Raw genomic sequence first — 27,988 nt, 5'->3', positions numbered from 1 at the left:
ATGTACGGTAAATTGACTTTTTCCATAAGCAAAGTGTCTCACTTACCTCCTGAATTCAAGAAAAAATTACTTTTGTTTATAGGTATTGCCCCTTTAAAAAAAAAAAAAAAGAAAAAATAATAAGTATTTAAAAACAAAATTGAAAAATTAAAGAAGAAAAACTTTAATTGAAAATAGATAGAAAAATTAAAATCTAAAATTTGCAAAAACAAAATATGAAATATAGAAAATATATCTAAGAAAGACTGGAATTTTTTTGTTGTTGAAAAAATGAACAAAGAAGGTTTTAAACATTTTGAAATATATGAAATTTGAAAAAACTACAGATTTTTTTAATTTTCAAAGTTCCGATTTTTTTTAATACCTTTTTTTTTGTTTTACAAGACTTATTCTTCACTTGCATCAATAATGGGACAGAATTCACTCCATACATTGAGGAGTCTTATGAATATCCCCAAAATAGAGCATATGAAAAGCAAACACACAGAGAGACAGAAGGAGGCTGAAGTCTATGAAAATATTCTCTTCCATATGTGAATCGGAGGAAGATTAGCTTGAAACATTTCTTCAATGGCAGGAAGTGAAGTTTGACCTCCAGCTTAAATGCTGTAAAATATTGTGTAGTGAAAGATGAATAGATTAAAGGGAAAAGAGGGGAGAGGAGCTCAGCCTCTCAAAGAACATTCCTCATTTTTGACTGTATAAGGAGAAGGAGTCAGCCATCATAAGGCCCCCCCACACACACACACACGCTCAGTGTTCATCTTCCTCCTCACTCATTCAGAGCGTTTTATCTTCAGAGGAATTTCTACATAGCAGGGTGTGTACATGTGAGCGACTCGTTACGCGCTCACATTAATGTGACATGGTGAACTAGTGAGGTCAGCTTTTAACTGGAGCTTCCTGTGTTCCTCTCCTTCGCTCCGTCATCGTAGCTAAAATATGAAACACTTTCAAAAAGCGTTCATTTAATTGGTCGTTTCTGTGCAATACTTTATCTAACCCAGAGGGAGCTTTATTTTGGTCTGCATAACATTTAAGAACGTTCTCCTAATTGAATTTAGAGCTATGAGACGTGATGTGGATGTAAAGAAACATAAAGAAAAGCAGGGATATTTGATGTAGTGGTGAAATTCTAGAAGAAAAATATTGTGTTTCCTTTGGTGGTCTTTATTTATTGGTAACTTTACAGAAAGAAGGTGAGGGAGGGAAGGCAAGGCAAATTTATTTGTATAGCACAATTCAGTACAAAGACAATACAAAGTGCTTTACATGATTAAAATACAGGAAGATAAAACAGAATCAAAGCAAGTAGGAAAACTTAAAAAATAAATAAAATAAAATAATAAATGCAGAAACAAAAAAGAATATTAAAAACAGTTGGACTAAAGAAAATGTGTTTTAGTTGAACTGTTTAACTAGAACAGTCGAATCCTAAACAAATGTGTTTTTAGTCTTGATTTAAAGGAATTCAGGCTTTCCGCACTTTTACAGTTTTCTAGAAGTTTTTTTCCAGATAAGTGGAGCATAGGAACTAAATGCTGCATGTTTAGTTCTGGAAGGAGAAGATAGGTAGCAGGTTTTATTCTGACATATATAAAAGATATACAAAGTTAAATATTCCCCCATATACACAGGACCAAGTATGTCTGCACTGTTACAACACACTAATGGTTAAGTTACCGTTTGCAGAATGCATGTACTTTATGCAAAAGTTGTGTTTAGGCGACGATGAAGAGAACTAATCGCACAATTAGAATAATTTGCATGATAAATCTAAATTAGCTCCATATGTTCTGTTTGCATGCGTCTCACTCTGTTTTTACCAAAGATTGGCTGACCGTTGCATCTGTCTTCACTAAATCCTTCCTTCTCGTTCCATTTTTCCAAATGAGTGAATTCCGTGTGATTTTTTATATTTTTTGTAAAACTTCACTGATCTCACAATGGAGAAATTCACTCTTCATTTAACCCATCCCCTTGGGGAGCAGTGGGCTGCCACTGTGCAGCACCTGGGGGGCAATCAGTGGTTAAGGGTCTTCCTCATGGAGGGATTGAACCGTACTTCCAACCTTCTCAGAGCACAAGCGCATTGCTCTAACCACTAAGCCAACACTCCCCTACTAGGTTCCATTTTTATTTTTAAACTCAGCCATAAAAATTGTACATAAAAGTTTTTGGTCCAATGACCGGCGGTTCATACTACCTCATCCGGAAGGATTACAAAGGAAACAGAACAAGATATAAACCCTGTTTCTTCCAGTTACTAATGAAAAACAAGTGTGCTAAAAGGAGGGTTCTAACATTAGGTCTTTTGCTGGTCATAATTCTCCAAGAGCTCATAAAAAAGGCTATTAGGACGGATGAAACAAAAGCTGAACATTGTTCCTTTGTCTACATCGGGGTTTCTTAACCCTGGTCCCCAGGGCCCACTCTCCTTCATGTTTTAGATGTGTGAATCAAGCACACCTGATTCAAATTATGGCATTACCTCCTCAGCAGTCATCCAAGGCTGCAACAGCCTGTTAGTCAACTTTTCATTCATGTCAGGAATGAGGAGGCAGGAAAACTCCTAAAACATGTCGGACACTGGGCCCTGAGGACCAGGGTTAAGGGGAGTGGAGGCCTCACGGTTACGGCATAGAGCTTAGAATCCTGAGGTTCTGAGTTCGAGCCCCACTCCCACGGAGTGCCAATTGGGTCTATGAGCGAGACCCTTAACCTCACACGGCTCCCCAGGCGCCCCACAATGGCAGCCCACTGCTCCCCAAGAGGGTGGGTTAATTGGCCAGCTTTTAGCCAACCCTGTTCCATATTTTTTTACCCTGACCACCCTTTCACTGGATTACAGGGTCTGAGCAGGAGATGTTGCTTCTCGTTAGATATTAATGTCCACAAATAATGACAGAAAGAATATTTTAGTACAAAGATTGATGTTTAAAAATGAATCTTAGGGGACCAGCCAAGAACCCATCAAGGAAAGTAGGGAAATTTTGAATGGCTACTACTGTACATCATACCAGCAGTGAAGCATGGTGGTGGTAGTGTGATGGTCTGGGGCTGCTTTGCTGCTGTGTTCACACCAAACGCGAAACCTGCATAAACATCTGCAAATTGTTTTCTTTTGCTCACCTGAGCTTTCACTAGAAATCGTTTTACCTGAAAATGGCAGACTTTGATTTTACGGAGCTCATCGCGTTGCTATATTTACTTTGAACAAAGCGTCCCTGGGTCCAACAGATCCTCCAAAGCTGTTCCTAGTTTTTGCCCTCAAAGAAAATTTTTATATGGTAAATATAATTATTATTTATTTACAAAAAGACAAATACTCCAATAGAAGGAGTTTTATCTAGTATTAGTAAAATACTATATTTGTATTTCCATACTTTTAATTTCTTCCTCTAAGAAAGTTCAGAAATATTCTCTGTGATTTATTTCCTTGTGTCCTTTGTTTTCTGTCTTCATATTTCAATCACAGTAATTTAACTTAATGATAGCTGGATGGTTGCTCCGTAGATGGATTTACGTACAAGGACAGCCTTTGTGTCTTAATCACTGTCACTTCTGCCTATTTAGTTCTCAGAGAGGATTCATTTTCTGTCCAAAGATCCTCTTAAGATTAACACATGAGCTGAGTTGTGCCAGGAAAGCTTTGAAAGGAAAAAAATGCATTTTTTTGTTTAACATCCCACAGGGGAATTACCGTTAACACGGACTCAACATGTTGTTGTACTTGCATGTCTTTAGACTCCTGCCCAGAAGCCTTTCATACATATCCAACCTTATTTACTTAAAGTTTTTCTTTTTTATATAATTACGATTGGTTATTTTCTTCTTAACTTCCTTAAGAACATTTCTTTATATGAACTGTTTAGATCAGTATGTTAAAATTAGCGCATAATGGTTTGGATATTATGATTTTAAGGGATAAAGATCTACCTCCCACTAATAAGCCTGAAAATGTAGAAAAATGTTCTAAGCTGAACACATGCAGACCGTTGCATCAGTTAGGAAAGTATATAGTTAGCTTTGTTTAAAACTATGTAAATTCCGCAGCTATCATTATTTAAAATGACTGAAAATACTTAATTCAAGTTGTAGCCATATAAAATTTGCCTTTGTCTTAAACCTGAAATGCTTCAATCTATGTTCCATTGTCTAATTCACATAATCTTTCTCTCCATCCCACCTTCTAGGTCTTCTTCTCTTTCCGTCTGAGCATGTTGGCTCTTTGCTCATCATGCGTTTCAGGTCATCTGCAGTTTATTTTGCCTGCACTGCAGAGATAATTTATGGCAAAGCAAGCAAACAAAATAACTTGAATAACATCCACTGCACCTTGACTCTGAAGCAAAAAGACAGAGAGCACTGTTTTAATTAACATCTGTCTAGTCCAGCTTAAAAAAAATTCAAACCAAATGGGGGTTTCCAAACAATAGCCCCATTGTGTTTCTGTCCCTAAATCACTGATCTTCTTTACTAAGGAAAAGGAAAACAATAATGTTTCCTTTTTTCATGTTATAAATGTAAATGTACATTTGGCTGTCATAAGCAGGATTTATTGACATCAACAAATGTTTGCTTCAAAGTTCTGCTTCATTTCTGAGAAATATTGCGTTTATGAATTTGCTTATAAACCATAATTGTGATGAGAGCTGCGATGCACTGACATACATTTATTACCAGGAAGCAAAAGTAATCATGAAAGTCATGTATTTACAATCTTTCCTTTTAAAGTTGTTAAGCTAGTTTACGCTAATGCTAACTAACATTTTCCATCAGGCCCTAGTGGCATGTCCACAGAGTATCGAGTAAAATAGTTTTCAGTCTCCATATTTCATGCTGCTGTGTCTCATTTTGGGAATCGGAGAATAAAAGTAGAATGAAAGGGAGAGAAGAAAAGTGGTCCCCATGTCCTCCAGCAGTCTTAGCATATAGTGGTATAACTATAGAGATAGCTCAGGATAACTTGATTCACTCTAACTATAAGCTTTATCAAAACAAAAATGTTTAAGCCTGTTCTTAAAAGTGTTTGCTTCACAGGCTATAACTGGTAGTTGGTTCCACAGGAGAGGAGCCTGCTAACTAAAAGATCTGCCCACCATTCTACTTTTCAGAATGTTGTGGATTTATATTAAATGCCAATCCAGGTTTGATGCCATATTTATGTTGTGAATAACTGTTATATTCAATTCCCAGCCAGCTGGGAATTTATATTTCTGATACTTTAAGATAGTCATTGCCCTCCCCGGTCGGGGTGGTAAATATCTTATTTAATCAGATATTATTTCAGCTGTTATGTATTGTTTATGAACATATGCCCTACTAGCTGTGTGTTAAAATAATAAATGAAAGAGTGATTCGAGCACTAATCATGGTCAAACAGTTAACTCTGCACATACATGGAATAAATTCACCACAACTTCTGTTCAAAATATAAGAGTTTATTAGCAAAAATCATTCAGCTCCAAGTCAAACATATTTCAGTTTAAACTCTTAACTAAAACTAGTGAAGCTCAATTAAACTAAACTACTATGTACAAAGAAGAAGGGGAAACATGGCTGCAAACCATATTACAGTTTAAGATGGATCTGTGTTTGAAAACCAAAGTTTATCTGAAAGAATTTGGGATGTGATCAAATCAGTCTTTTACTAATTTAGAGAACTTTGAATGTTTTGAGACCTCAATCCACGAGGATTGACATTTTTGGCCAAATAATGTTTTAATAAGTGATTTGCTTACTCAGGAACCAGTAACCCTTACCTACAGGATTATTTACCCTTTTGAAATAGCTAGCATCGAATAGACATCAGGATTCCACTAAATGACTCTTGGTCATACTTGGTAATCGAAATGTAATGAGCATCTGAGGAACATATGAACACTAATGTTATATCAGTGCTTCAGCAACAGCTCAAAACATGTTACTGTAGCATAGTATAGCATGCAGTAAATCCTGTTAGCTTTGTCTTTACACATCAGTAAACACATGAAATGATCAACATCATCATAAGACATAGGGCCGGATTTATCAAGATCCAATTTTGCGTGCAGTAATTTGCGCTCGCAAACTGGAATTTTGCGCGAGGGGCTGAACCATGGTTTGCGGGTGATTTAACAACAGCGAATGTGTAACTGGTGGCAGGTGCAAAACTGTTGGAGACGCCCTATTTAAATGATGGTTTTGCGCGTTTTGTGGTTTGCGGCAAAGTAGTTTGTAGTTTGTAACTAGTGCATTAAGAAATTTAAATCTTACAGTGACACCCCCACCCCCTCCAAAAAGAAAATATTAATATATCTATCTATATATATATATATATATATATATATATATATATATATATATATATATATATATATATATATATATATATATATTAGTGCTGTCAAAATTATCGTGTTATTATCGCGTTAACGCGAGGCCATTTTAACGGCGATAATTTTTTTAACGTGAGATTAACGCTATGTGGTTTTATGGTACAATTTTCCAAGTACATCCCGCTGCAGCCTGCGGGAAGGCGGGGCTATTTTCCCCCAGTCTATGCATTTCTCATAGGCTTCGAGAGCGGAGCTCCTCAAGGAAAAAAGACGCTCATACACTGGGTGACGCTAGTGCCTTTTCTTTAAGCCCCACCACCAACAAAGAAGTTGAGTGTCTGGTAACTAGTAGCAACCTGAAATACGCTGAGAAAACAGATTACCGTACTGAGGTGAAATGGAATCTGCTACGGTGCTCTTGCTGTCTGTGTACGTCACAGGTCGGTATCGTGTGTGGGTGGGTGTGTCTGTGTGTGGGTGAGTGGGTGTGTGTGTTCTCATTTTTGTTAAGAGGCTGAAAAGTAACTTTCTAGAGCATAGACTATTTTGATGTATTGATTGAAAATTGTTCATTATTATCTTGGTTAATTAACATCTAATGTTAACTCTACTGCATTTTATAGCAGTAGGGTAAAATGCTTGTCTTTGTTCAAAAGACTGTATTAACTGTAAAGACTGTCTTTTACATCAGCCTGTTTTCAGGGCCTTTTTTTTGGCTACATATTTGTTATTTTTTGCTACATGGCTCCCCATCTTCTTGCCATATGTTTCTATGGCATAAATCAGTGTCTGTGACCTGTTTTCATTTTAAAAAAAGAACATTGCCACAAACCTAGCCTGTATGTATTTTTTGTATGTCATCGAGAGTATTTAAATGATTTTCAATCAGAAAAAAAATTAGCGATTAAAATGCGATTAATCGCGAGTTAACTCAGGCATTGATGCGATTAATCGCGATTAAAAAAATTTAATCGATTGACAGCACTAATATATATATATATATATATATATATATATATATAAAACTTTGGCGACCCTTATTCCCTAAGGTGGTATGTGGCTGAATTTCTACTTCACTGCAGTAAAAAAAAAAAAAAAAACTAGTGTTTTGTATTGGCCTGTAGAAAAATGCATATACCAAATGGCACACAGGAGGTGACTGTGGATGAGAGTACTGCGCATCCCCGCATCATTGGCATGTTGCTCCACAGGTGCAGGGGGGAGGTCGGGGTTCTCCGTTAGGGCGTCAGGGCGACATGGCATTTAGAACGTCGGACAGCACTTCTGAAAAACGAGATTGGGAGATCCCAGCTCTCGCTGCAACCGTACACTGGAATGACCCAGATGCAAAAAAATGCAATGTTGCAAGGAGTTTTGTGATATCTGGTATTGCGTGGGTCCTCCTTGTGGCTGGCTCCAAATCCATTCGGAGTTCCCCCAACAGCTCCAGAATGGAAATGCTGGATAGACGATATGTTTTGATGATCGTTTCCTCAGTCATTCCAAAAATATTCACACGGAGTGAAAAAAATGCGTTATCTGCGTCTCCTTGCTTCATTTCAATGTCTCCTTCTTGCAACAATAACCGCTGTCATGTGTGCGCAATTACGCATACAGACCATTTGCACCTTCTTTTGAAACGTGTTAAATATAGAGTCAGATACCGTGAGCAAAATTGCTTTCAGGTTTGATAAATCACTTTGCGAGTGCTAAATTAATATATTTACATGTTCTCCTCCCACAAGACGCACTTTTGCGTGTAAACGCCTCATATTGCATATTCATTGCAGAAAAAGTACTAAATGGATAAGAGGCGCTATTTAGCATGTTTTAAAGACCAAATCCTTTTAGCACGCTGTTGATAGATCAGTTTGTACATTTTTTAGCGTGCGCAGTGAAATAGCTCACGTTTTTATACACGCAAACCTTTGATAGATCCGGCCCATAGTGTTTGTTCTGTCCCTAATTGTGCCAGACCTGCAAACCTTTTTTTCCATGTCCATTTGGAAGGTTGAGATTCATCCAGGAGTAGCTTAGCACAGAAAGGGGTTTCTTTGTCCATTTGGGCTCACACCAGGGATCCTTAGGAGGCCTTCTCATCCAGTCTGGCTCTGTAAATTCTGCAACTCAAGAGAAATGTGTTGCAACAGTCTGTTTTGCAGCAGTTTGGGACTGAAAAGGTCACCATGATGACTTATCGTTGATAATTCTAGAGATCTTGGTCTTTTTGGGCCTGGGTCCCTTTGTGTTGTGTGGTTTTTACTGTCCTCACAAAGAGGGGGCTGGTTGGTCACACTTCTGTGACTTGCCTGTGAATCATTGACTCAAAAAGCTGCGTTCTTTTCTCTGGTCATCATGTCAAGATGACCAGAGCAGACCATGTTCAAAAACCATGATCATGGCATATGGCACAACAAGAATCACCTAAAACTTTGCTTAGGAACCATGATTGTGATGAGTTCACTGACATATATTCAGCACATGGAAGGGAAATAATATAAGAAACATGTTTTTTTTTTAAGTTTTGAAGGTCATTTGCACTAAAGCTAACTGATATTTTGCATCAGGCCTACAAAGCTACATGTAAAACTGCTTTCACACGTCACATATCATGCTTGTGTTTCTCTTTTAGTTACAAGGATTACAGAGAACCTCCCTGGTCCTCAGATGCCTACCAGTTCTCCAAGCAGTACTGGTGTGTCCTATCTGCGAGACTGGCCTTCGTCATTTTGTTTCAGGTATGGCTTGTTCAGCTAATGTTTTCTTTTCAGTCTTCTGTTCCAAAGTTGGCTTTAAGAATAATTTTTTCGATTTCTCAAAATGTATTTGATTGAATCTGTTTTTTTTAAAATGTTTTCTAATTGTTTTTCAAGATCACATTTTTTTTTTTTTTTTTTTTACATTTTCAGTGTTTTTTGTCCTGATTGAGTTTTACAAATTGCATATTTTAATTGGTCCAGAGTAAGCATTTGTATTGGGCTTAAAAAAAGGGGAATATGATCTGTGAAACACAGTTTGAAAATAATGCAATTGATGAAAGTCAATCTAAAAGCAAAGTTAAATTGCTCCTAAGTTTAAAAACAAAAAAGGCTCTGTTTCCCCTTAAACTATTTTTTGATTTGATTTGATTTTTTGTTTTTTATTTCTGGATTGCATTTTTTTCAAAATTCAATTTATAAAATATGTTCTTTGCTTGCAATAATAATGGAACAAAGTTCACTCCATATAATTTAATCTATAATTCCAAACAGGAAACACAAATGAACTACACAAATTAAATAATATAACATGTTAATTTTTTTGTAAACTGCAATATTCTAACTTTAAATGCACCAGTCCTATTTGCTGCAACAACCACACATCATTATTCTGCCTCCTCTGTGCTTCACAGTTGGGACGATGTTCTCCAGGCAGCAAACTTTTTTGACTTTATGGTTACATTCTTCAGGTTTAGTTTGAGCAGAAAATATAGAATGAAAAAAGTAAATTTATTAATCCCACATTTGTAGAAAGTAATTTTTATGGATGTCCACTGTAATCAAAGGTTGTAAATTAACCATCAGAAGCTTTCCCTGGCTATTTAAAGGAAAAAAGGCTGAAAAAAGAGAAAGTTCAGCATGTATTTGAAGTCAGTGTCTGAATTATCTCGCTTCCTTTCTTCCCTTTAGAACTTGGTGATGTTCCTGAGCCTCATCGTCGCCTGGGTGATCCCGGACGTTCCCAAAACCATCGTGGAGCAGCTCAAGCGGGAGAAGAAGCTCCTGGTCAACCTGTTTCTGCAAGAGGAGAAGGAGAAATTCCAGCTCATCCAGAGCCTCTTCGTCAAGGACGCCACCCTCCACCCCAAAAGCCAATCCCCCAGCGCAGGGCAGGCCTTCCCCATTCTGGGCAGATACAGTACTCTACCGTCGGGCCCCACGGCTCCGGACGGACCCAGGGCGAGATGCAGGGCTGCCAGCTTCAGCCAGTTCAGCGAGAAGATTTCCTCGTTGCCCAGGAAAGAGAACGCAAACTCAAAACACACAGCGGTGTGACATGGGCCGCGCCAAGTGGTGGGATTCAGCTCAAACAGGGGCTTAACTGAAGGGACTCGGCCATTTTCCTGCGTGTTTCCTGTATTGTTTGTGCCCTGGTGTGTGTGACGCAGCAGTGCGTGGGTTAAACCGTCCTCGCTGGCCTCGGCGCGCCGATCATGAACAAACGGCTGCGTGAGAGCTCCGTTCCAACTCACACGACTGTTCACCCGAGGCGTATGAGCTTCATAGCGTAGAAAAGCAATAATTACAATAATAGGTTGAATAAGTGATCGATCAGGTTCTATAGGAAACACTAAACCATCATGAACACTGACAGACATCATGGCTTAAAATTAGGGCTGTCTGATCTGTAATTTTTCCTACTTTATGTATTTATGTTTACAGATTTTGTAGCTCTCACAACATTCCACATTTTGGACAGTTTTTCTCCTCTTTCAGAGATAACTTTGAACAGTTTACGTGAACTCATTGTGATGATAAAGCTGCTGGTCGTGTGCTGATGGGAAACATGCCAACGCCGTTCACCTCTTTCCAAGGTGTAGTAAAACATTTCCATGATCTGTGAAGCTAAAAAATAATCTTATGAGCCATAGAGAACGACGTTTACTTATGCAGCTGTGAATGCGACGGAGCTGAGCTACATTCACTGTGTTTATGGTAATTAAAGACAAACCACATCAATCCTTAATTAGGAAATAACGGATCTCTCTACTTAATACCTTTATGTGGAGTCGTCAGCTTTTTAAAAGGTACTTTACGAATTTTTAGAACGATTAACAGTCCTAAAGTATTTTGTTTTACTTACAAATGTAAAGGTTTTTAAGGATTTTATGTGATAGACCAACACAAAGTAGTGCATAATTGTGGTTGGTACTACTGGTTTCTCTAAATGAGAAGCAAATGTTTGATATTTCTGCAAGGACAAGATGGCATAGATAGAGTTCCCTGCTTTTGTATTCAGTCCGTCTGAAATGTTTAAAGGTGTTTAAAGTTATGTTATATATCTGCACAAAAACAACCTAAAATGGTCTGATCCTCATTAAATAATGTTAAGCAGAGTTAGGCAAGTTATTTTAGAAATGTGATGTATTTCATATCACAGGCTACCTTTATAAAATGTTTCTTTAGAAAATATCAACTTCTGTGTAATTAGTTACTGATTACTTTTGTAGTTACTTTCACAAAAATAACATTTAGGATAAAAAAATCAGAAAATGAAGGTGCGCAAAATCACAAAAATATTAAACGACAAAAATCTTCATGACAAGCTCTCTTTCTATGCCTTACGGGCTTAAAGTGTCATTTCCATGACATGAAACATGACTGTAGGTTATAGTGTTATAAAGTTATTAATATTAAGATGAGCTTCTCTTAAAATGTCTCTGTTCGTGGCGAATTTCTCTCCTTCCTGGTCTTTATGTTGTTTTTTCTCTAATGTTCTCTGGAAAACAGTCATCCAAACGATAAATCTGTGTATATCAGAGTTGGATTTAAGTTCCTTTTTTCTTTCCCTTCATTAAAATATATCCTTTCTTCATGTCCTTGCTGATGCACTGTTCCCTGCTACAGTCCCTCACATCACAGACAGTTTATACTTTAACATTTATAAAACTATACATTTTTTTTTGTTGAGTGTTCAATTATTATGGAGTTAATTTCGTTACATTATTGTTGGAAGCAAAAAAAAAAAGAAAGGAAAAAAAAAAAGAAAATCAAACACATTTTATGAGTGGAAATTAAAAAAAAAAGAAAAATTATACATATATACATCAGTTGTAGAAATAAAGCTTCAAAAAACATTTTAAACGAAAAAAAAAAATAGTATCGAGGGTTTTCGCACCTTTTTTTATTTATTTTTCAAAGTTTGACATAATGTATGCTTTATTCTTTTTTTTTATTTTGTTGTACAGATAGTTTTACAAATTGCATTTCTTTCAAATTACGTTTCAGAGATCACATTCTGTTCACATCAAGCTCAGTCTAAATGAACGCTCTTGACCAATTTAACTTTAATGCAGACTAATAAAAAAGCATCCTCGCTCCTAACTCCACAGGAAAGACTGTCCACAGAAGTAAAAAAGTAAATAAATTAAAAAAATAAAATAACACTGAGAAGATAAAAAAGTATGTATATATTTATAAATGTAATATAATACAATTCTTAATGATAGTTGTCAAAATACAAACGTTTTTTTTAATAAAAATTTTTTTTTTTCACAAATTTCCATTCACAAAACATGTTCTTTGCTTCCAGCAATAAATAACGAAACAAAATTTCCCCCATAAAACACGCTACCTTGTGTTGGTCTCTCAGATAGTGTGACAAACTGTGGTAATGTTAGGCACTGTACATCTGATGCTTTTAAACGGACAGTTAAATTATTACTGTAGGGCTGTTGGAAAACATAGAAAAAAGTTTTGCATGCTAAAGTTGAAATGAATTGGAACTGTAGTTATGCTAAAAATGCTATAGAATAATCGCTAATGATACCTTAGCTAGCGTAAAGGGAAAACTTTAGAACAGCTTCACAGCTCGTCATGTATACTGGCAGCGCTGGCATTTTGGATCCATTGTTTTTGCAGTGGGGTTCTTATTGCTGAGCTTTATATTTAGGTATTCTACAAGCTGTAGTGGAGGAAAAAGTAATTGTCTTAATTATTTCAGATAGTTTTGATCATTTTCTGTAAATTTTGTAAAACACTCTACTCAGTATTTAAGAGAACCTACTGTGTTGTTTGTCCATGGATAAATGTCAAGGCTTGCCGATGTCAAGTTCAAGTAGGCTTGTATTACCTCCTAGATAATATTTTTACAATAAATAGTTAAGTATGACATTGCTCAATTATCTGCTACTTTATCTAACAGGAATATTGTTTTGAAATATTTACTCTTTGAAAAAAGTTCTGGAAAACCAATTGGATAGCATCTGCCGTAGATCATGATCCTGTATTAGAAGAACTACAATATTAGGTCCATTGGATAAGAAAGTTTGCAGTACGACTAAACAGATGGTGTTATGAACAAAGGGTTTGACATCCATTTGAGGTTCCAAACAACTCAGATTCGGTGCAGTGCTTTCTCATTTCCTATAAGGATGACCAAAATCTTTCGTTATGAACCAGCAAACTGGATCCATTCTACACAACACAGGTGGGTGGTGTCTTAAGGTACGTTCACATGGAGTGATCAGGTGATTTTCCTATTATGCTTTAGAAAATTTGCTTTCAAGATTGACTAAGCAATTCAAGCAATGCAAATGACCCATAAAAGGAGATCAGTAGTTGGAGAATCTGCAATGTTTTGTCAGTTCAGGTCATGTTAAAATATCCAACTGTATGTGGATGATATGCAGGGTAGATGAGGGATGCCGAGATCAAACTTTCTTAGCCAAAAACTAACCGTATGATCCAATCGATCCATCCTGACACTAGCTATCTGGTGGGCCCAGGAATATTGGCCCTGATGCTTGTTCAGCTTTGGAAACATATCCGCCAAAGTCAGGTGAGCAGACAAGATGGGGTGGAGCGAACTGGGAAGCACTCCACCTGGGGGTCTGGGCAAACTGGAAGCGATACAGAGGCAGAATATAATTAACCAACGGCAGGCGAACCACCTGGACTATGCACCACTTTCAGTGTGAATGTACCTTAAGTAGGGTAAAGAAATTTGGGTTGCCAATACCACTATTACTTTGGATCAACAGGACCCACCTGTCTGTTTCTCAAAAACATTGATAAAATTGACCTTCCTCTCTCATGATGGAGAAATAAACACTGGTCGGATACATACAGCGTACATGTACACTAAAGGGCAGATTATACTTCTGCAACCGCACACATCAAATGTCGCTTGGTTCTGGTCGTGAACCAGTTTTGATGGTATGCTTCTGCAACTTTGGTCTGGAATTTCTATGGACGCACAGAAGTTTCCCGCCAAAGTGCAAGGGGGAGCCTATTTGACAACTCACAAGAACTTCTGCGGATGCCGGTGGGAGAGTTTATCTTCCAAAACAATAATGACGCGTCTGCAAGGTTTGACGGTCACAGAGATGGATCTAGAGTTTCTAGACATCGAAGAGGAACAGGTTCTGTTAATGGAGTTGGCAAAAAGACAAAGGAGGACGTGTAGGTTATCCATTGTAGTTGTTCCTTGGTTTTTAAAAATGGCGCACCCTGGCACCGAATCGAGAAGGACGACCACACTGACAGCCGGAAAGGCATACCAAGGACCAATCATGGCAGCTTTTTGTCTGCGCGGGTTTGCGACCGTCCGATGCGTAATCAGGATGTTTTTGAGGTGTACGACAACGGTTGCAGAACATCTGCGTGGGGGGGCGTGGTCGCACACTGAGACACATTGGACGTTGCAGAGGCTTCAGAAGCGTGAATTGGCCTAAAGACATGCTGCTGAAAAGTGGAGAACCTAAGATCTGGCTCATGTCAGCCTAGACAACATTTGAAATTGGATAGGGACCAACGCTTGAGTCTGGGTGGTCTACCAGTTTCTGCTCTGTTCCAAGAAGATGCAATGATCCTTCCAAGTCATTGAACATCTCGTAATTTACCTCTCAGACCAACTGACGCCGTCAAAAGGTCATTATGACATCTGTATGCCCATGTGCCAGAGAGTTAAACATACCAATTACCACAGCGTCTAATGAAACCTTAAATCCTCTAGCGAGTCCGATTTGTAATTTTGAAAGAAAATTATTTTTTGACTGTTTGAAAGTAAAAATAAAAGCTCCACTTGTATGTTTATCAATGAATATGGTTTAGGCTCTAGCTCTATTGAAAATGTGAATATTTCCTCATGCGTCGTTATATGTGCACGTGATTTTTGTCAGTAAGTTTTAAGATCCATCCAACTAAAACAGAATTACGAACTCATTAATTTCATTGGTCCAAAACAGACAAGTATAACATGAAACTTTCTTTTTTGTGGTGTTTGGCTCTAATGGATGGTAAGGCCATTTCCATTCCATGAGGTGGACAGACCCTGGGAAAGTCACATCAGAGCACAGACACAACTAAAAATGTAACCAATAGATTTATATGGTAAAGTAAAACACCCAATAAACCTAATCTGCATATCTTAAGAAATAAATAAATAATTTAACAAACAAAAATACATGTGGTTTCCAAAAGGTCTTGGAAATGTGTAAACAGCATTTCAATCCTTTAAATTTCAGACCTTGAAGGGATCCATAATTATTTGTAACAACAGACTTTATTTGAGAAAATAAATACTGCAATAGTGTCATTGCTATAGTGTTCACAATGTCATATATTTTGGGTAACTAACACTTGCTAAGTCCTGTAGCAATGGGTTCCTTTAGCATTGAGTAATATTAAAACTTTTCAGTTTGATTCTGAAAAAATTGGTGCTGGCTTTGATGGCAATATTTTTGTTTTATTTGGCAAAATATTCATTTGATTTGTGTTTATCTGACTGTGTTTATTATTATTCCCCCACTAAATGAAAAATGTATGAATTTATTATTATCTAGAAACTATTAATAACGTTCCTACCCTCATCTATGATCGTAGGCTTTGGGTCATGACCGAAAGAACGAGATCCCGGGTACAAGCTGCTGAAATGAGCTTTCTCCATAGTGTGTCTCCCCCGTAGAGATAGGGTGAGGAGCTCAGTCATTCGGGGAGGACTCAGAGTAGAGCCGCTGCTCCTCCACATCGAGAGGAGCCAGTTGAGGTGGCTCGGGCATCTGGTTAGGATGCCTCCTGGACGTCTCCCTGGTGAGGTGTTCCAGGCACGTCCCACCGGGAGGAGGTCCAGGGGGAGACCCAGGACACGCTGGAGGGACTATGCTCGCTGGCTGGGATTCCCCCGGAGGAGCTGGCCAAAGTGGCTTGGGACAGGGACGTCTGGGCCTCCCTACTTAAGCTGCTACCCCTGCAACCTGACCATGGAAAACCGGAAGAAGATGGATGAATGGATGGATATTTAATAACAGGAGGTGAAATGCTGCTCCAGACGAGCTGAGCGTGTAGTGATGTCACAAGTATGTTTCTTTTTCAATTAACCCATATTTAAGCTGCGTGCTCCCGTTCTTCCCAAGTCCACACTTTTCTGTGTTCTTCTCAAGAACATATTTGGCAATGGTACGAGTCCTTACTCGCCTTCTTGCGAAATAAAAGCAGCGAATGTGTTACAAAGACTGAAAGACGCTTTCCTGTCACCTTAACCAGACCTTCATTATTCTATGATTTGATTTTATATTAAATTCTGTTAACAGTTTTAGCTCTGGCTAATATATTAGGCAGTTGATTACAAGTTGATCACGTTTGTTTCAGCTTCTCATGTATGACGGCTCATTAAAACATTTTGAGAAAGTGACGCAGTGTGGTGTTTTCTAAATTTACATCTGTCAAACACAATGTGATAAATCGTGTGTTTACTCTGTCGATTCCAGTCCAGTAGGACCTCTACCCAGCATGCAATGTGGTGGTGACTAAAGGGAAACCTCAATGGGTAGAAAATCTTACAAACAATTTAAATTTGTTCAAGTAATTATGTTTTGTGACATATTCAGACTAAAATTAAGGTCACATGTTCAACTAGTCATGGATCCCTTTAAAAAGTGTTAACTATTCCAAAATGTTCAAACTAGATCTTAGTATAGAAGGAGCTATCACTTAAAGTGTTAATGATGCAATATTGATTTCATGTAATTTTGCATTAAATTCACGCAGCAGGACATATGAAGTGGTTGTTAGTTATTAGGAATCAAACAGGCCTATTTATAACACAGATATTTTACATTTACCAGCCCCACATCAGCACTAAAAAAGGTCAGTTAAAGTACTTAAATTGTTAAATTAAACTAATTAAATCTAAATGTCAGTTAAAGTAATTAAATTTGTATTTTTATAAAAAAAAAGAAAAGTAATAAACTAGTACTTGAATTTAGGCATTATGTTGTGAAAACGCTAAATAGCTAAAAAACAAAAGCAAACAAAACTATACAGCCGTCCTCCCATGCAAATATGTCGACTGATCTACTGTTTTAAAATGACATGCTGAGACATTTAAAAATTATCCTATTTTTTCTATTGAATAAGGCTATAGAGTAAATGTTTCACTATTGTTGCAGGCAAATAACATTTTGTTTTGTAAATGGAAATACAAAGTTAATACAATTACAAAATTAAACTTTGACAAATTTCTTAGTAAAAAAAACCCAAACTTTTCTGTTTTCTCAGAATTTATTTATTAATTCTATATTTCATATTTCGCTTTTTCTCTTTTTTATAGATTGATGTTTTCAGATTTTATTTTTCATATTTGAAATTGAGTTTTAGGAATTACATTTTTTATAACTTTTACTCAACAGATCACATTTTCTTTTAACTTTCGGGGTCGGTTTTTCCTCTGGAGAAAGAAGCAAAGACACATTTTTATTGGTCTGCATGGATGTTAGAAGCAAAATTGTATTGTTTGAGATTGAGCGCTTGTATTTTTTGATCAAGACATTTTTCAAGATTAATTTCTGTTTGCATTTTTTTTGTTTCAAATATCGATTTATAAAACTTGTTCTTTGCAACAATATTGGAGCAAATTTCACTCCATACCATTCAGCATCTTCTCCAATCTTATCTGCAATATCAAAGTAATGCATCGGAATAATGGGTTTCTTCATCATGACAAGAACATTTGGTTGTTTGGTTTGATTTTAAGCATTGCTTTGAGCTTGCTTTAGCTCCAACTCCTCATTTTACAAAACAAGGATAGGATTTCGGTCCCTTTTGGTTTTGAGTTGGTAACTCAAAAAATGTGTCTCCGACAAACACCATCTTTTTCCTGTGTAGCCTAAGACAAAAATATATTTATACCAGCTCAAAATGTTCCTTTTATTATCTACTAATGTGGTAAGAGTATTGAAAGAATAAAACTTGTAGTGTGCTGTGGGTGAGATGATGGATAAAATCATCCTTATGTCATTTCTTTATTCTTAAGATGCCGAAATGCTGTAAACCTTCAATTCTGTCTCTCATGCTTCGCTAACTGTTCTCTCTCTTTCCAAATGAAAACCGGATGTCTGCTCAGACAGGATTCTGTCACAGACTGTTATCTTTAAATGCGTTAAGTCTTACTTTAAGAAGTTGTGATAAAAGGTACATTTGTTATAGAAGTTTGTTTAATCTTGCCTAAGCTGATGTACAAATTCCTAAATACAGATTTCTTAGATGGATTTTGAATTCATGTTTTTCTTTTTTCTTTCAAAGTGTGTTTCTGCAGAAATATACAAACACTTATCAGATAATCTCGTCAAACTGCTAAGATTTGAGTATTAGAAGTTATTTAAGCAGTGCATTAAAGGAATAGTACACCCAAAACATGATTAGCCTTCATTTTCTACTCACCCCAATGCTGAACAACACTCTGGAGTACTTTTTTGATATCTCAAATGCATCTGGAGATCTGGGAGGCTTCTTGCTGTCTGCTGACATTCAAATAATGGAGGTCTATGGCGCCCGAGACAGAAAGGTCCATAAAAGTCCACAAAAACGTGTCAATATTCCTCCATACTGCTCGTCCAATGTATTCCAAGTGTCCTGAGTGGGTAGCGTCCATAATTTACTCGAAACAAAGTCATTTAGAATGTTTTTAGAGCATAAACAGTAGTGTATAGGATTTCCTGAAAGCGCATTCACAAGTCTACGGAAACTGCGGCAGACCAAACCAGACAAAAGTGCGCATTCAGCGTCTGCTCTGCCGATAATGCAAGCGTAGAAGAAGAAATGTGCTGTTTACCTGTGCAAAGAAAGAAACAACTAAAGAAAAATGTCTGAGGACTTCAGTGTTGAGGAAGAGCATGAGTTCTTTGCCGAGCTGAATGCGCACTTTCATATGGTTTGGTCTGCCGCGGTTTCCGTAGGCTCGTGAACTCGCAGGCGCGCGCTTTTAGGAAATCCTATACACTACTGTTTATGCTCTAAAAACATTCTAAATGACTTCGTTTCGAGTAAATTATGGACGCTACCCACTCAGGACACTTGGAATACATTGGACGAGCAGTATGGAGGAATATTGAAACGTTTTTGTGGACTTTTATGGACCTTTCTGCCTCGGGCACCATAGACCTCCATTATTTGAATGGCAGCAGACAGCAAGAAGCCTCCCAGATCTCCAGATGCATTTGAGATATCAAAAAAGTACTCCAGAGTGTTGTTCAGCATGGAGGTGAGTAGAAAATGAAGGCTAATCATGTTTTGGGTGTACTATTCCTTTAAGATAATCCTATAGTATATCATGCTGTAATGTCATGCTACAATCAATTATATTTCTTTAGATTCAAGTGTTAGCATTAAGACAAACGGTCACAAAACTATGGGAAGAGTGAGCTCTCTCTAATCAGGGTAGCCATTTTAACTCCCTTATGGATGTAATGCAATACAATTGTAATACAATTGTATGGAGCAAATTTTGCTCTATTATTGTTTAAAAAAAAAATTTTAAATAAAAAAAATAGTGAAAAAATGCACAACAATCAAGAAATTACATTTAGAAAATATTTTAATCTGATATAAGGTTAGAAAATTACTTTGCTGTTTTCTTATAAATGTTTTTTAATTCCTTTTTCAAACTTAATTTTCAAAAGGTATTTTTTCAGTATTTTTTTTTTTCATAATCTAGTATTTTTTATTTAATTTAAATTAAAATTTCTGTTTTTCAGATTGAATTTTATGAAATAAATTTCCTTTCAAAGTGGTTTAAGCAAATTGAAAGGTGAGGAGCGAAGACAAATTTCTGGTCTGATTGATCCACATAGACGATAGCAACTTTTTTTATTGGTCAACAAGTTTGTCAAGAGAGTGTATGTAATGGGCTTGAAGTGAGGAGAATCTTATCTGTAAAATGTTTTTGTAAAAGAAAGAAAAAATCTAAAATCTGTAAAAACCAAATTGAAAAATATACATTTGAAAAAAAGTAAAAAACAAACAAAAAAAAAAATAGAGAAAACAGCAAAGTCACATGCAAAACCTTTTTGGATTAAAACAACTTTATTTTTGGATTTATTTATGTTTTTCTCAAAGTTATTCATTTACAAAACTTTTTTTTTTTTTTTTACAATTATGGAACAAATTACACTCCATACATCTAATCTACCACAAACAGAAAGTCATTTAATCTGTTAGCAATAACTCATTGTATCTGAGCATTTATCACTCCAAGCATTAAAATAGATCAGAAAATTAATCCAGTGGTATGGTTTTAAAATACCAGAACTGTTTCTCATCCAAACTCTGTTTTTTCTGAAAACATGGATTTTCGATCCAGATCTAAATAAACCCCCATGTTGTTTGTTCATGTTAGAAAATCCAGAGGAATATCCTGAATAAAAAAAGAACCAGATATAAGGACAAACTGTGTAATATATTTATAAATATATTGGATAATCCCAATCATTGAATTCAAGCATTTCATAGCTTGGATCTCATACAAACAAAGGGTCATATGTGAATAGTGTAGTTTAATAAAGTCCATGAAATAAAGTCCATTTTGCTTTTAGAAATGTATTCTTGAAAACAAGGAACTAACACAAATCTTAAATTTATTTACGTTTGACTTCCATATCCAAGGTCAGATTTAAAAACATATATTAGTATTGGCACTTTTCTCACTCCATAGTAATGTTTGAAAACAGGTGTCTAGAGTGTAGGGTTGGTTTAAACTGTAGCTTAGGACAACAGGATAAATTACCAACTTTAGCAGGTTTGTGGGGAAAAACCTGAAAATGTCCAGCATATAGCGGCGGACTTAACGTTAAAAATAACTTTGGGTTTAATTAGAGTGCAAACAGAAATTATCAAGAGTGGGTTGGGATGTAGCAGCTCTGACAGATAGAGGAAGTTAAGGCCATTAAAGGCTATAAAGCTGATTAAAGTATTTTAAAAAAGACAAGTAGACTAAAATATGGGATATGTGGGCTACCGTTCATGTGCCAGTGGAAGACTGGGCAAATGCATTCTGGGAAATGGAACAGAAAACATTTATGGCGAAATTCAGGCATGGAAGTGACAAAAACACACAAAGAGAAGAGACCAGATTTATACACTAGATTAATTAAATCAGAAGGTTAAAAAACTATGTATTTATCGGCAGATGATGACAAAGTTTAACAGAAGAAAGATGTTGGAGTCCTCGGCTTCTTTAGGAAATGCATTACAGCAATCCAACCAAGTGGTAACAAGAGTGTGGATTAAGGTTGCAAAGTGCTGCTGGGAAAGAATTGGCTTTACTTTAGCCTGCTGCCTCAAATGGAAAAAGCTGGATTTAACAACTGCTCTGATGAGATTTTCTAACCTTAGTCCATCATCCACTTTGGTCCCTACATTTGTTACAATTGGCCTCAATTACTGTCCCAAAGAAGCGGGACTTACCTGGAGGACCTTCATGCTGCTTCCTGCTCTTTTTAAAACACATACAAATAGGAAAAAAGACAACAAGAGAGTAAGACATATATAAGAAAAATAAGGATCCCTAGTGGACTCTTATAAATATATAACACAGGAGAGTAAAAAAAACGCAACACTGAAAAAAATAAAATAAATAACTTCCCATTGGGGAAGTGAAAAACTTCAGCTTTAAACCTAGTTTGGAAATTTGTCCACCCTGATATTTGTTTTATGAACTAATTTCTTAACATATATGAAGCAATTTAGCCAGAACGTATTCTGCATACCACTAATGCTGCTTTGGGGCTCAGTATGGAGTCTGAGCTCAGAGCTCCGTTCTTCTTTTGATCACATACCGATTCCACCTTTACAAATCCTTTCAGAATAAATTTGGCCAAATTCTTTAAGAATACAAGTTAGAAAGTTTCAACTTTGCAACAATGCAAGTACATGTGTGAATGTTTCACGTAAATCTCTGATTCATACTTATAGATACATATTTTATCTGTAATTGTAAGTGTGTTTGTTTTTTACTGTAATCACAAATTTGGAACTCATAAAGTTGTGTTTTCTATCAAATTTTCAAATCGATAGATTTTTTCTATGTTTTTCTTACTTATACTGGTAAATCATTTTTGTGTTTGTTTAACTTTTAGATCTGTACTCATAGATTTTTTTTTATTTCTACATGTAAACTTTTTGCATGTACTCAGAAATTTGTGATTTGAACCTTAAATGTGCAATTCGTACTTAGGAATGTGTTCCTCCTATATGTAAACATTTAATTTTTACTTTTTAATTTGTGATTTGTGATTTTTACTCTTACATTTGTAATTTGTACAAATAGATTTTTGTGAATTTATTTATTAATTTGTATTAGTTGCAAAGTTGTGCCTTCCATCCAAACTTGTATTCTCACAGATGAACATCTGATGTCACATTTATCTACGAGCTGACAAGGAAAAAACACAAATTCAGACATCTATGCATACATTAATATCGACGGTTATTTTACCCCATATTATGAGGTAAGATTATTAAACTCTATAATTTTTTTTTTTAGAAATGTAGACTATTATATCTATTTAAGTTGCTCTGAATCTTCTTAGTCTCTTTACCTAACATTCTAACTATCTAATAAAGATAAAATTTGTTTGTTTATTTTTATTTTACCTTAAATTTTTCTAACTGAAGATTGGGCAGGGTTTATATCAGATCTTTTGTTTCTAGCTTTTCTGGAATTCTGAGTCATTGTGATCTGGTTCCTTAGCCAGTAAAGGTGTACAGGTGTTGTAGCTGAGTGTAAATCTGTATGAGAAATTAAAGATGGCCTGTATGTGAAAGTCAGTTACAGTGTTAAATATATAAGGAATTCAGCATCAAAAACCATTTGCTTTATACGAGTACAGTTTAAACCACAACCAGCTGCATTAGCATAGTTGGTGGTTGTGCAAACCGACATCCTGAAAGTGCCATACTGGGATTTACATTCCTGACATTTACTGCTCTTTAGGAGGAACACTGCCATGCACTAATGAAGAAGATGTCATATCCTAGGAACTACTGGTATGTCCTTGTAAACCTGAATTTCCCCACTGTGGGAACATAAAGGGCATTTCTGTTACTGAACCACACTACATCTGGAGGCGTAGCAGTTTTACTTGTTTTTCTGTACAGCATGTGGCTTTAAAGTTGTAGGGAAATTATATTTAAATGTCAAATCATTCTGGCTTAAACACATATATAAATGTACTCTTTATCAGACGATATTGTCCCAAAATTTTGAAAATTTCCATAAAAAAAAAAAAAAAAAAAAAAAATCATTTTTTTTCCTCTCTGTTATTTTATGCAGGCCAGTTAGTTATACGTCAGCTTGTACACTTAAATTTGACCAATCATGTATCAACGGTCATCTGTCAATCAATTTTTTTTAGTCATTGCATCTTGATTCATATGTTGCAGTTAGTAATTAGTAAAAATGTCTAAGAAATAAAGGAATATATCAGTCTGCCTTAAAAAACATCTCCAAAATTAAAAAGCTCATTGAAAACGCTTTGCTTCTACCTGCTGTTGTTTCAGGTTTATGATGTTCTTTTGTAAATAGATTAGAACAGAAAATCCCTTTATGGCTCGAAAATGGGTATATTACCTGAGGATCAGCACCTCCAAATCTGAGGCCATGGTCCTCCACCGGAGAAAGGTGGACTCCCTTCTTGAGGACAGTGGAGAGTCCTTGTCTCAAGTGGAGGAGTTCAAGAATCTCGAGGTCTTTTTCAAGAATGAGGGACGGATGGAGCGTTAGATCAATAGACGGATCGGCGTCTGCACTGATGCGGTCGCTGTACTGGACTGTCGTGATGTAGAGGGAGCTGAGGGTACAAAGCTTGTGATTTACCAATCGATCTATGGTCGATTCCTATGGTCATGAGATCTGGGTAATGACCAAAAATACAGGATTGTGAAATAAGTTTTCTTCTTAGGGTGGCTGGGCGCACCCTTCGAGGTCAGTGTGAGGAGCTCAGCAACCTGGGAGGGGCTTGGAGTACATGTAGAGTCGTTGCTCCTCCAAGTCGAAAGGAGCCAGCTGAAGTAGCTCTGGCATCTATTGCGGATGCCTCCTGGTCGCCTCCCTCAGGAGCTGTTCCAGGCATGTCCTATAAGAAGGAGGCCTCATGGAAGGCCCAGGACACGCTGGAGGGACTAGGTCTCTGAGCTGGCCTGATGTCGCGTCGGGGTCGCCCCAGAGCAGGTGGAGGAGGTGTCTGCGACCCGGTCCCAGATAAAGCCAAAGACAATGGATGGACAAATGGATGGATGCATATATTATATTCTAACAGCTATTCTATTATGTTTTATTATATTTTATTGGTATCATTCATTACTCAAAGCTGACATATTGCTATTGGAATGGGAAATGGAAAAAGTTGTCTCTGGACATTCCTACTGATTAGACATTTAGTTACACCATTTTTCACTGAATTAATAAAGCTGCCATCAACCAAAATGTCTCTCGACAAAAGCTGCAGCATTTAGATTGCTTACCACACCTGGATGGAGGTAGCCGCAGCTGTGGAACATGGCTTTGCCTCAGTGGGCAGATCGATCCAGGATGCACCGATCATGCTTGGATTGCATTGTAAAACGGACCTCTGGTTCATAATTCCATCCACAAACATAAAACATCCTCTATGCTACACATCTGTAATGCAGTCAGCTTATTAACAAAAGCTTTTTTATTTTTAAACTCAACGTGTGCTTACCTAAAACTTTACTATCTTTTAAAAAAATCTATAGACTTGATCTTACTCTAATGAGCCTAATTATAAAGATTGGTATCAGAAAGTGAAATCCAATCCATCTGCATTGTTTCCACGTCTTCTTGTTGATGTTTTGAATGTTTCCTGCCTCTGGCTCATTCCTGGCTTGCCCAGATTTGTTTCTCTACTCTTAACCTCTTGAAAAGCCACAGGTTCAAGTGCATTAGCCTTCATTCCTGCATTTATAAATGTGCAGAAATTCGATCTGAACACCAAAAACACACTCTACCAGTAGCTTTATGAAATTGTACAACTGGTTTAGATTTTTTGAAAGATGCATACATTTCTATCCAATGTTTCTGGGAAAATCATTAACATTCCCCTTTCTTAAGTGTTTCCAATTCTTGAGGGTATATAGTCCTTTGCATTTTTCTTCCCCTTTTACGCAGTAGGTATTCAGGCATGTAGAAACAGGGAGACCCTGGGGAAACACCTTTTTTATAACAATGTTCAATCATGCTTCAATATTTTGTGCTATACCAAACCAAAGTATTGACTGAGCTGATTGGCTGGGGAAGCAATCAGATCAAATGATGAGTTTAAAAGCAAAACATCATGTTTTAGAGCCAGAAAACCTAAATATCAAGAATGCATCCTTTACCATCAAACATCTAGAATAGACACTGCCCTGCTGAATCGACATTTTAAAGTTGCATGCCACCAGTCCCTAAGGATTAGAGTTGGAGACCAGTTTAGAGTCAGGAAACATGCAGCTAACATCTCTGCAGACTGCAGTTAAAAGCCCAATAAAATCTGGAAATTATAAATCAGTTTATGTTCTTTTGAAGGAATCTAAGTAATTAGTGAAGTAAGCAAAGTCCTATTAAAACATGAAGACAAGGAATGAAATATACTGCTGTGAATCTTTATACTGATGAGTCTGTGATCTACAGCCACTCTTAAGCCATTCATTTTGTTTTTTCATATTTTCAGGATTCCTTTGACATTATTCAGTCTCAGCTTTTAGGCATTTGGTTGAAACTGAATTTAGGTAAATTTAAGATATGCTCTCCTTACAAAGCAGGTTTCCTCACCTCTGCCTAAAATTCAGAAAACAAGAGCAATACATTGATTTTGTATCAGGCTATAAATACCTGGGCATACATATTAATGATTTATTCAGGTTATATCCACAATCTGTTGAAAAAGCTAAAGCTAAGAGGATAATTTTATCATATCAGGCCAGAAATGTTTTATAATTTTCACCGTAATACTGTAAATGCTTTAGACTATGGAGATGTTGTCGAATGAAAATGTATTTACGCATGCTAGACACTGTGTTTTATGGAGCGCTTATTACAGTATGGAGTGAGTTTTGTTCCATTATTATTGCAGCCAAAGAATACATGAAAAAATTTGAATGTACATGTATATATTTTTTTTTTATTGTCGAGATCTACAACTGTGAGATGCTTCTTAATGAAATAAATAAATTTTCGGAGTAACTTTGCTGTTTTCCCAGATTTAATATATATATATATATTTATTTATCTTTTCATTTGTTTCCTGTTCTTTTTTAATGCTTTTTCCTCCAATAAATTTTTTTCAAATTTGCTTTATCAACAGAATTGCTTTTTACTAATGGCTTTTTGGAGTGAGGAAGAAAGACACTTTTCTATTTGTTTACAAAATTATTATAGGCTAATGTGCAGGTTCAGAGCAAGCATTAGTATTTTCCTTCAAGTGAAGAGAATGTGATCCGTAAAAAGCATTTCGAAAAGATTGAAATTAATAAAACTTAATCTAAAAAAGAGAAACCCTATATAAGTTTAAAAAAACAAAATAAAATTTAAACTAATTATTCTAAGAAAGCTTTTAAAGTTACTCCTAAGTGCTTTTTTTAAATTTAAGAAGTTGTATTTTCAACCAAAAACAGAAGACAGGTTCTGATGTCTGCATTTGGTCATAACTCAGCATCATATCTAGATTTTTTACTTTCTCTTAGACCTATTTCCTGCTACTCCTAACCTCACCTCCTCTCCAGGTCTCCTGGGAATACTTTCTCTGTAAGTCCTTTCATACATCAGTCTGATTCATGACCTGCCCATGCCTTAAACCCTGCATCTGCACCCGAGGACTGTTTAAGTCACAGACGTGCATATGGGTTCTATATGTGTATTTGCACATATTCAAGAACAAAAGGAAGAGCAAACAATGCAGGAAGTTTTAACGCCCACGCTCTCTGGTGTTCACTGTATAGGGAGAGAGAGAGAGAGAGAGAGAGCACAGCTGGGACACACCCTATTATCCATCCATCTGTGCAAATATGTTAACTTTGAAGTATGACACTAGGGTGTGGGCTGTTACTGGAAGCCTTTCTAGAGGTTTCCCCAAAATCATTTATATTTCAATCTAGGGTTAGGCTAACTGTGAACATGATAGAGCTGTTTTTGTTTTCATACTTTCTAGTGATTGAGACTAAGATGGAGATTTCTAGAAAGAGAGACAACTAGCGGTTGCTGTAGAAAACCAAAACTTCCTTTGGTTATAGGGTTGGGAATTGAAAAGATTTTCACGATTCCGATTCCCTTTTCGATTCTATGAAACGATTCGATTTTTTATCGATTCTTTTTTCGATTCCAATTTGGGGGAAAAAGGAGAACAAACAGTTTGATTATCAGCATCAACTTTGTTTACTTAACTATTGCAAAATCTTACAAACTCAACAAGATCAAGATGTCCACAGGAAATATGAAACTGCAGTAACATCTGTGTTTAAATGAAAAATGAATACAAGAACAAACTTAATAACCAACAATTTCTAATAACAAATGATGGGATAATAACCTATTTCAAATAACAAAAAATACTAATTATAAAACAGTAGTAGGGAAAATTAACAGTTATTTTGCAGAAAGATGAGCATATCTGCTTTTTCTGGAAGGATACGGGATCT

The 27,988-nt window shown here is 36.4% G+C and overlaps 1 protein-coding gene across 6 annotated transcripts in view; it reads left to right on the top strand.

Moving 5' to 3' along the window:
* The window catches only part of ano2b (anoctamin 2b), a 132,088-nt gene extending 121,527 nt beyond the window's left edge, over positions 1–10,561 (top strand). For all 6 annotated transcript variants that reach the window (XM_038281954.1, XM_038281959.1, XM_038281958.1 and 3 more), the window contains 2 exons: positions 8,953–9,058; positions 9,989–10,561. In XM_038281954.1, coding sequence (XP_038137882.1) covers positions 8,953–9,058; positions 9,989–10,354 — 472 coding nt within the window. In that variant the 3' untranslated portion in view covers positions 10,355–10,561. The remainder of the gene's footprint in view (positions 1–8,952; positions 9,059–9,988) is intronic.
* The last annotated feature ends 17,427 nt before the right edge of the window (positions 10,562–27,988 follow it).

The sequence above is a fragment of the Cyprinodon tularosa genome, unplaced genomic scaffold (assembly GCF_016077235.1).
Source record: "Cyprinodon tularosa strain WSP-4 unplaced genomic scaffold, ASM1607723v1 ctg177, whole genome shotgun sequence".
Lineage (NCBI taxonomy): Eukaryota > Metazoa > Chordata > Actinopteri > Cyprinodontiformes > Cyprinodontidae > Cyprinodon > Cyprinodon tularosa.
Note: the sequence above shows the minus strand (reverse complement) of the source record. Positions and strands in the feature narration are given on the sequence as shown.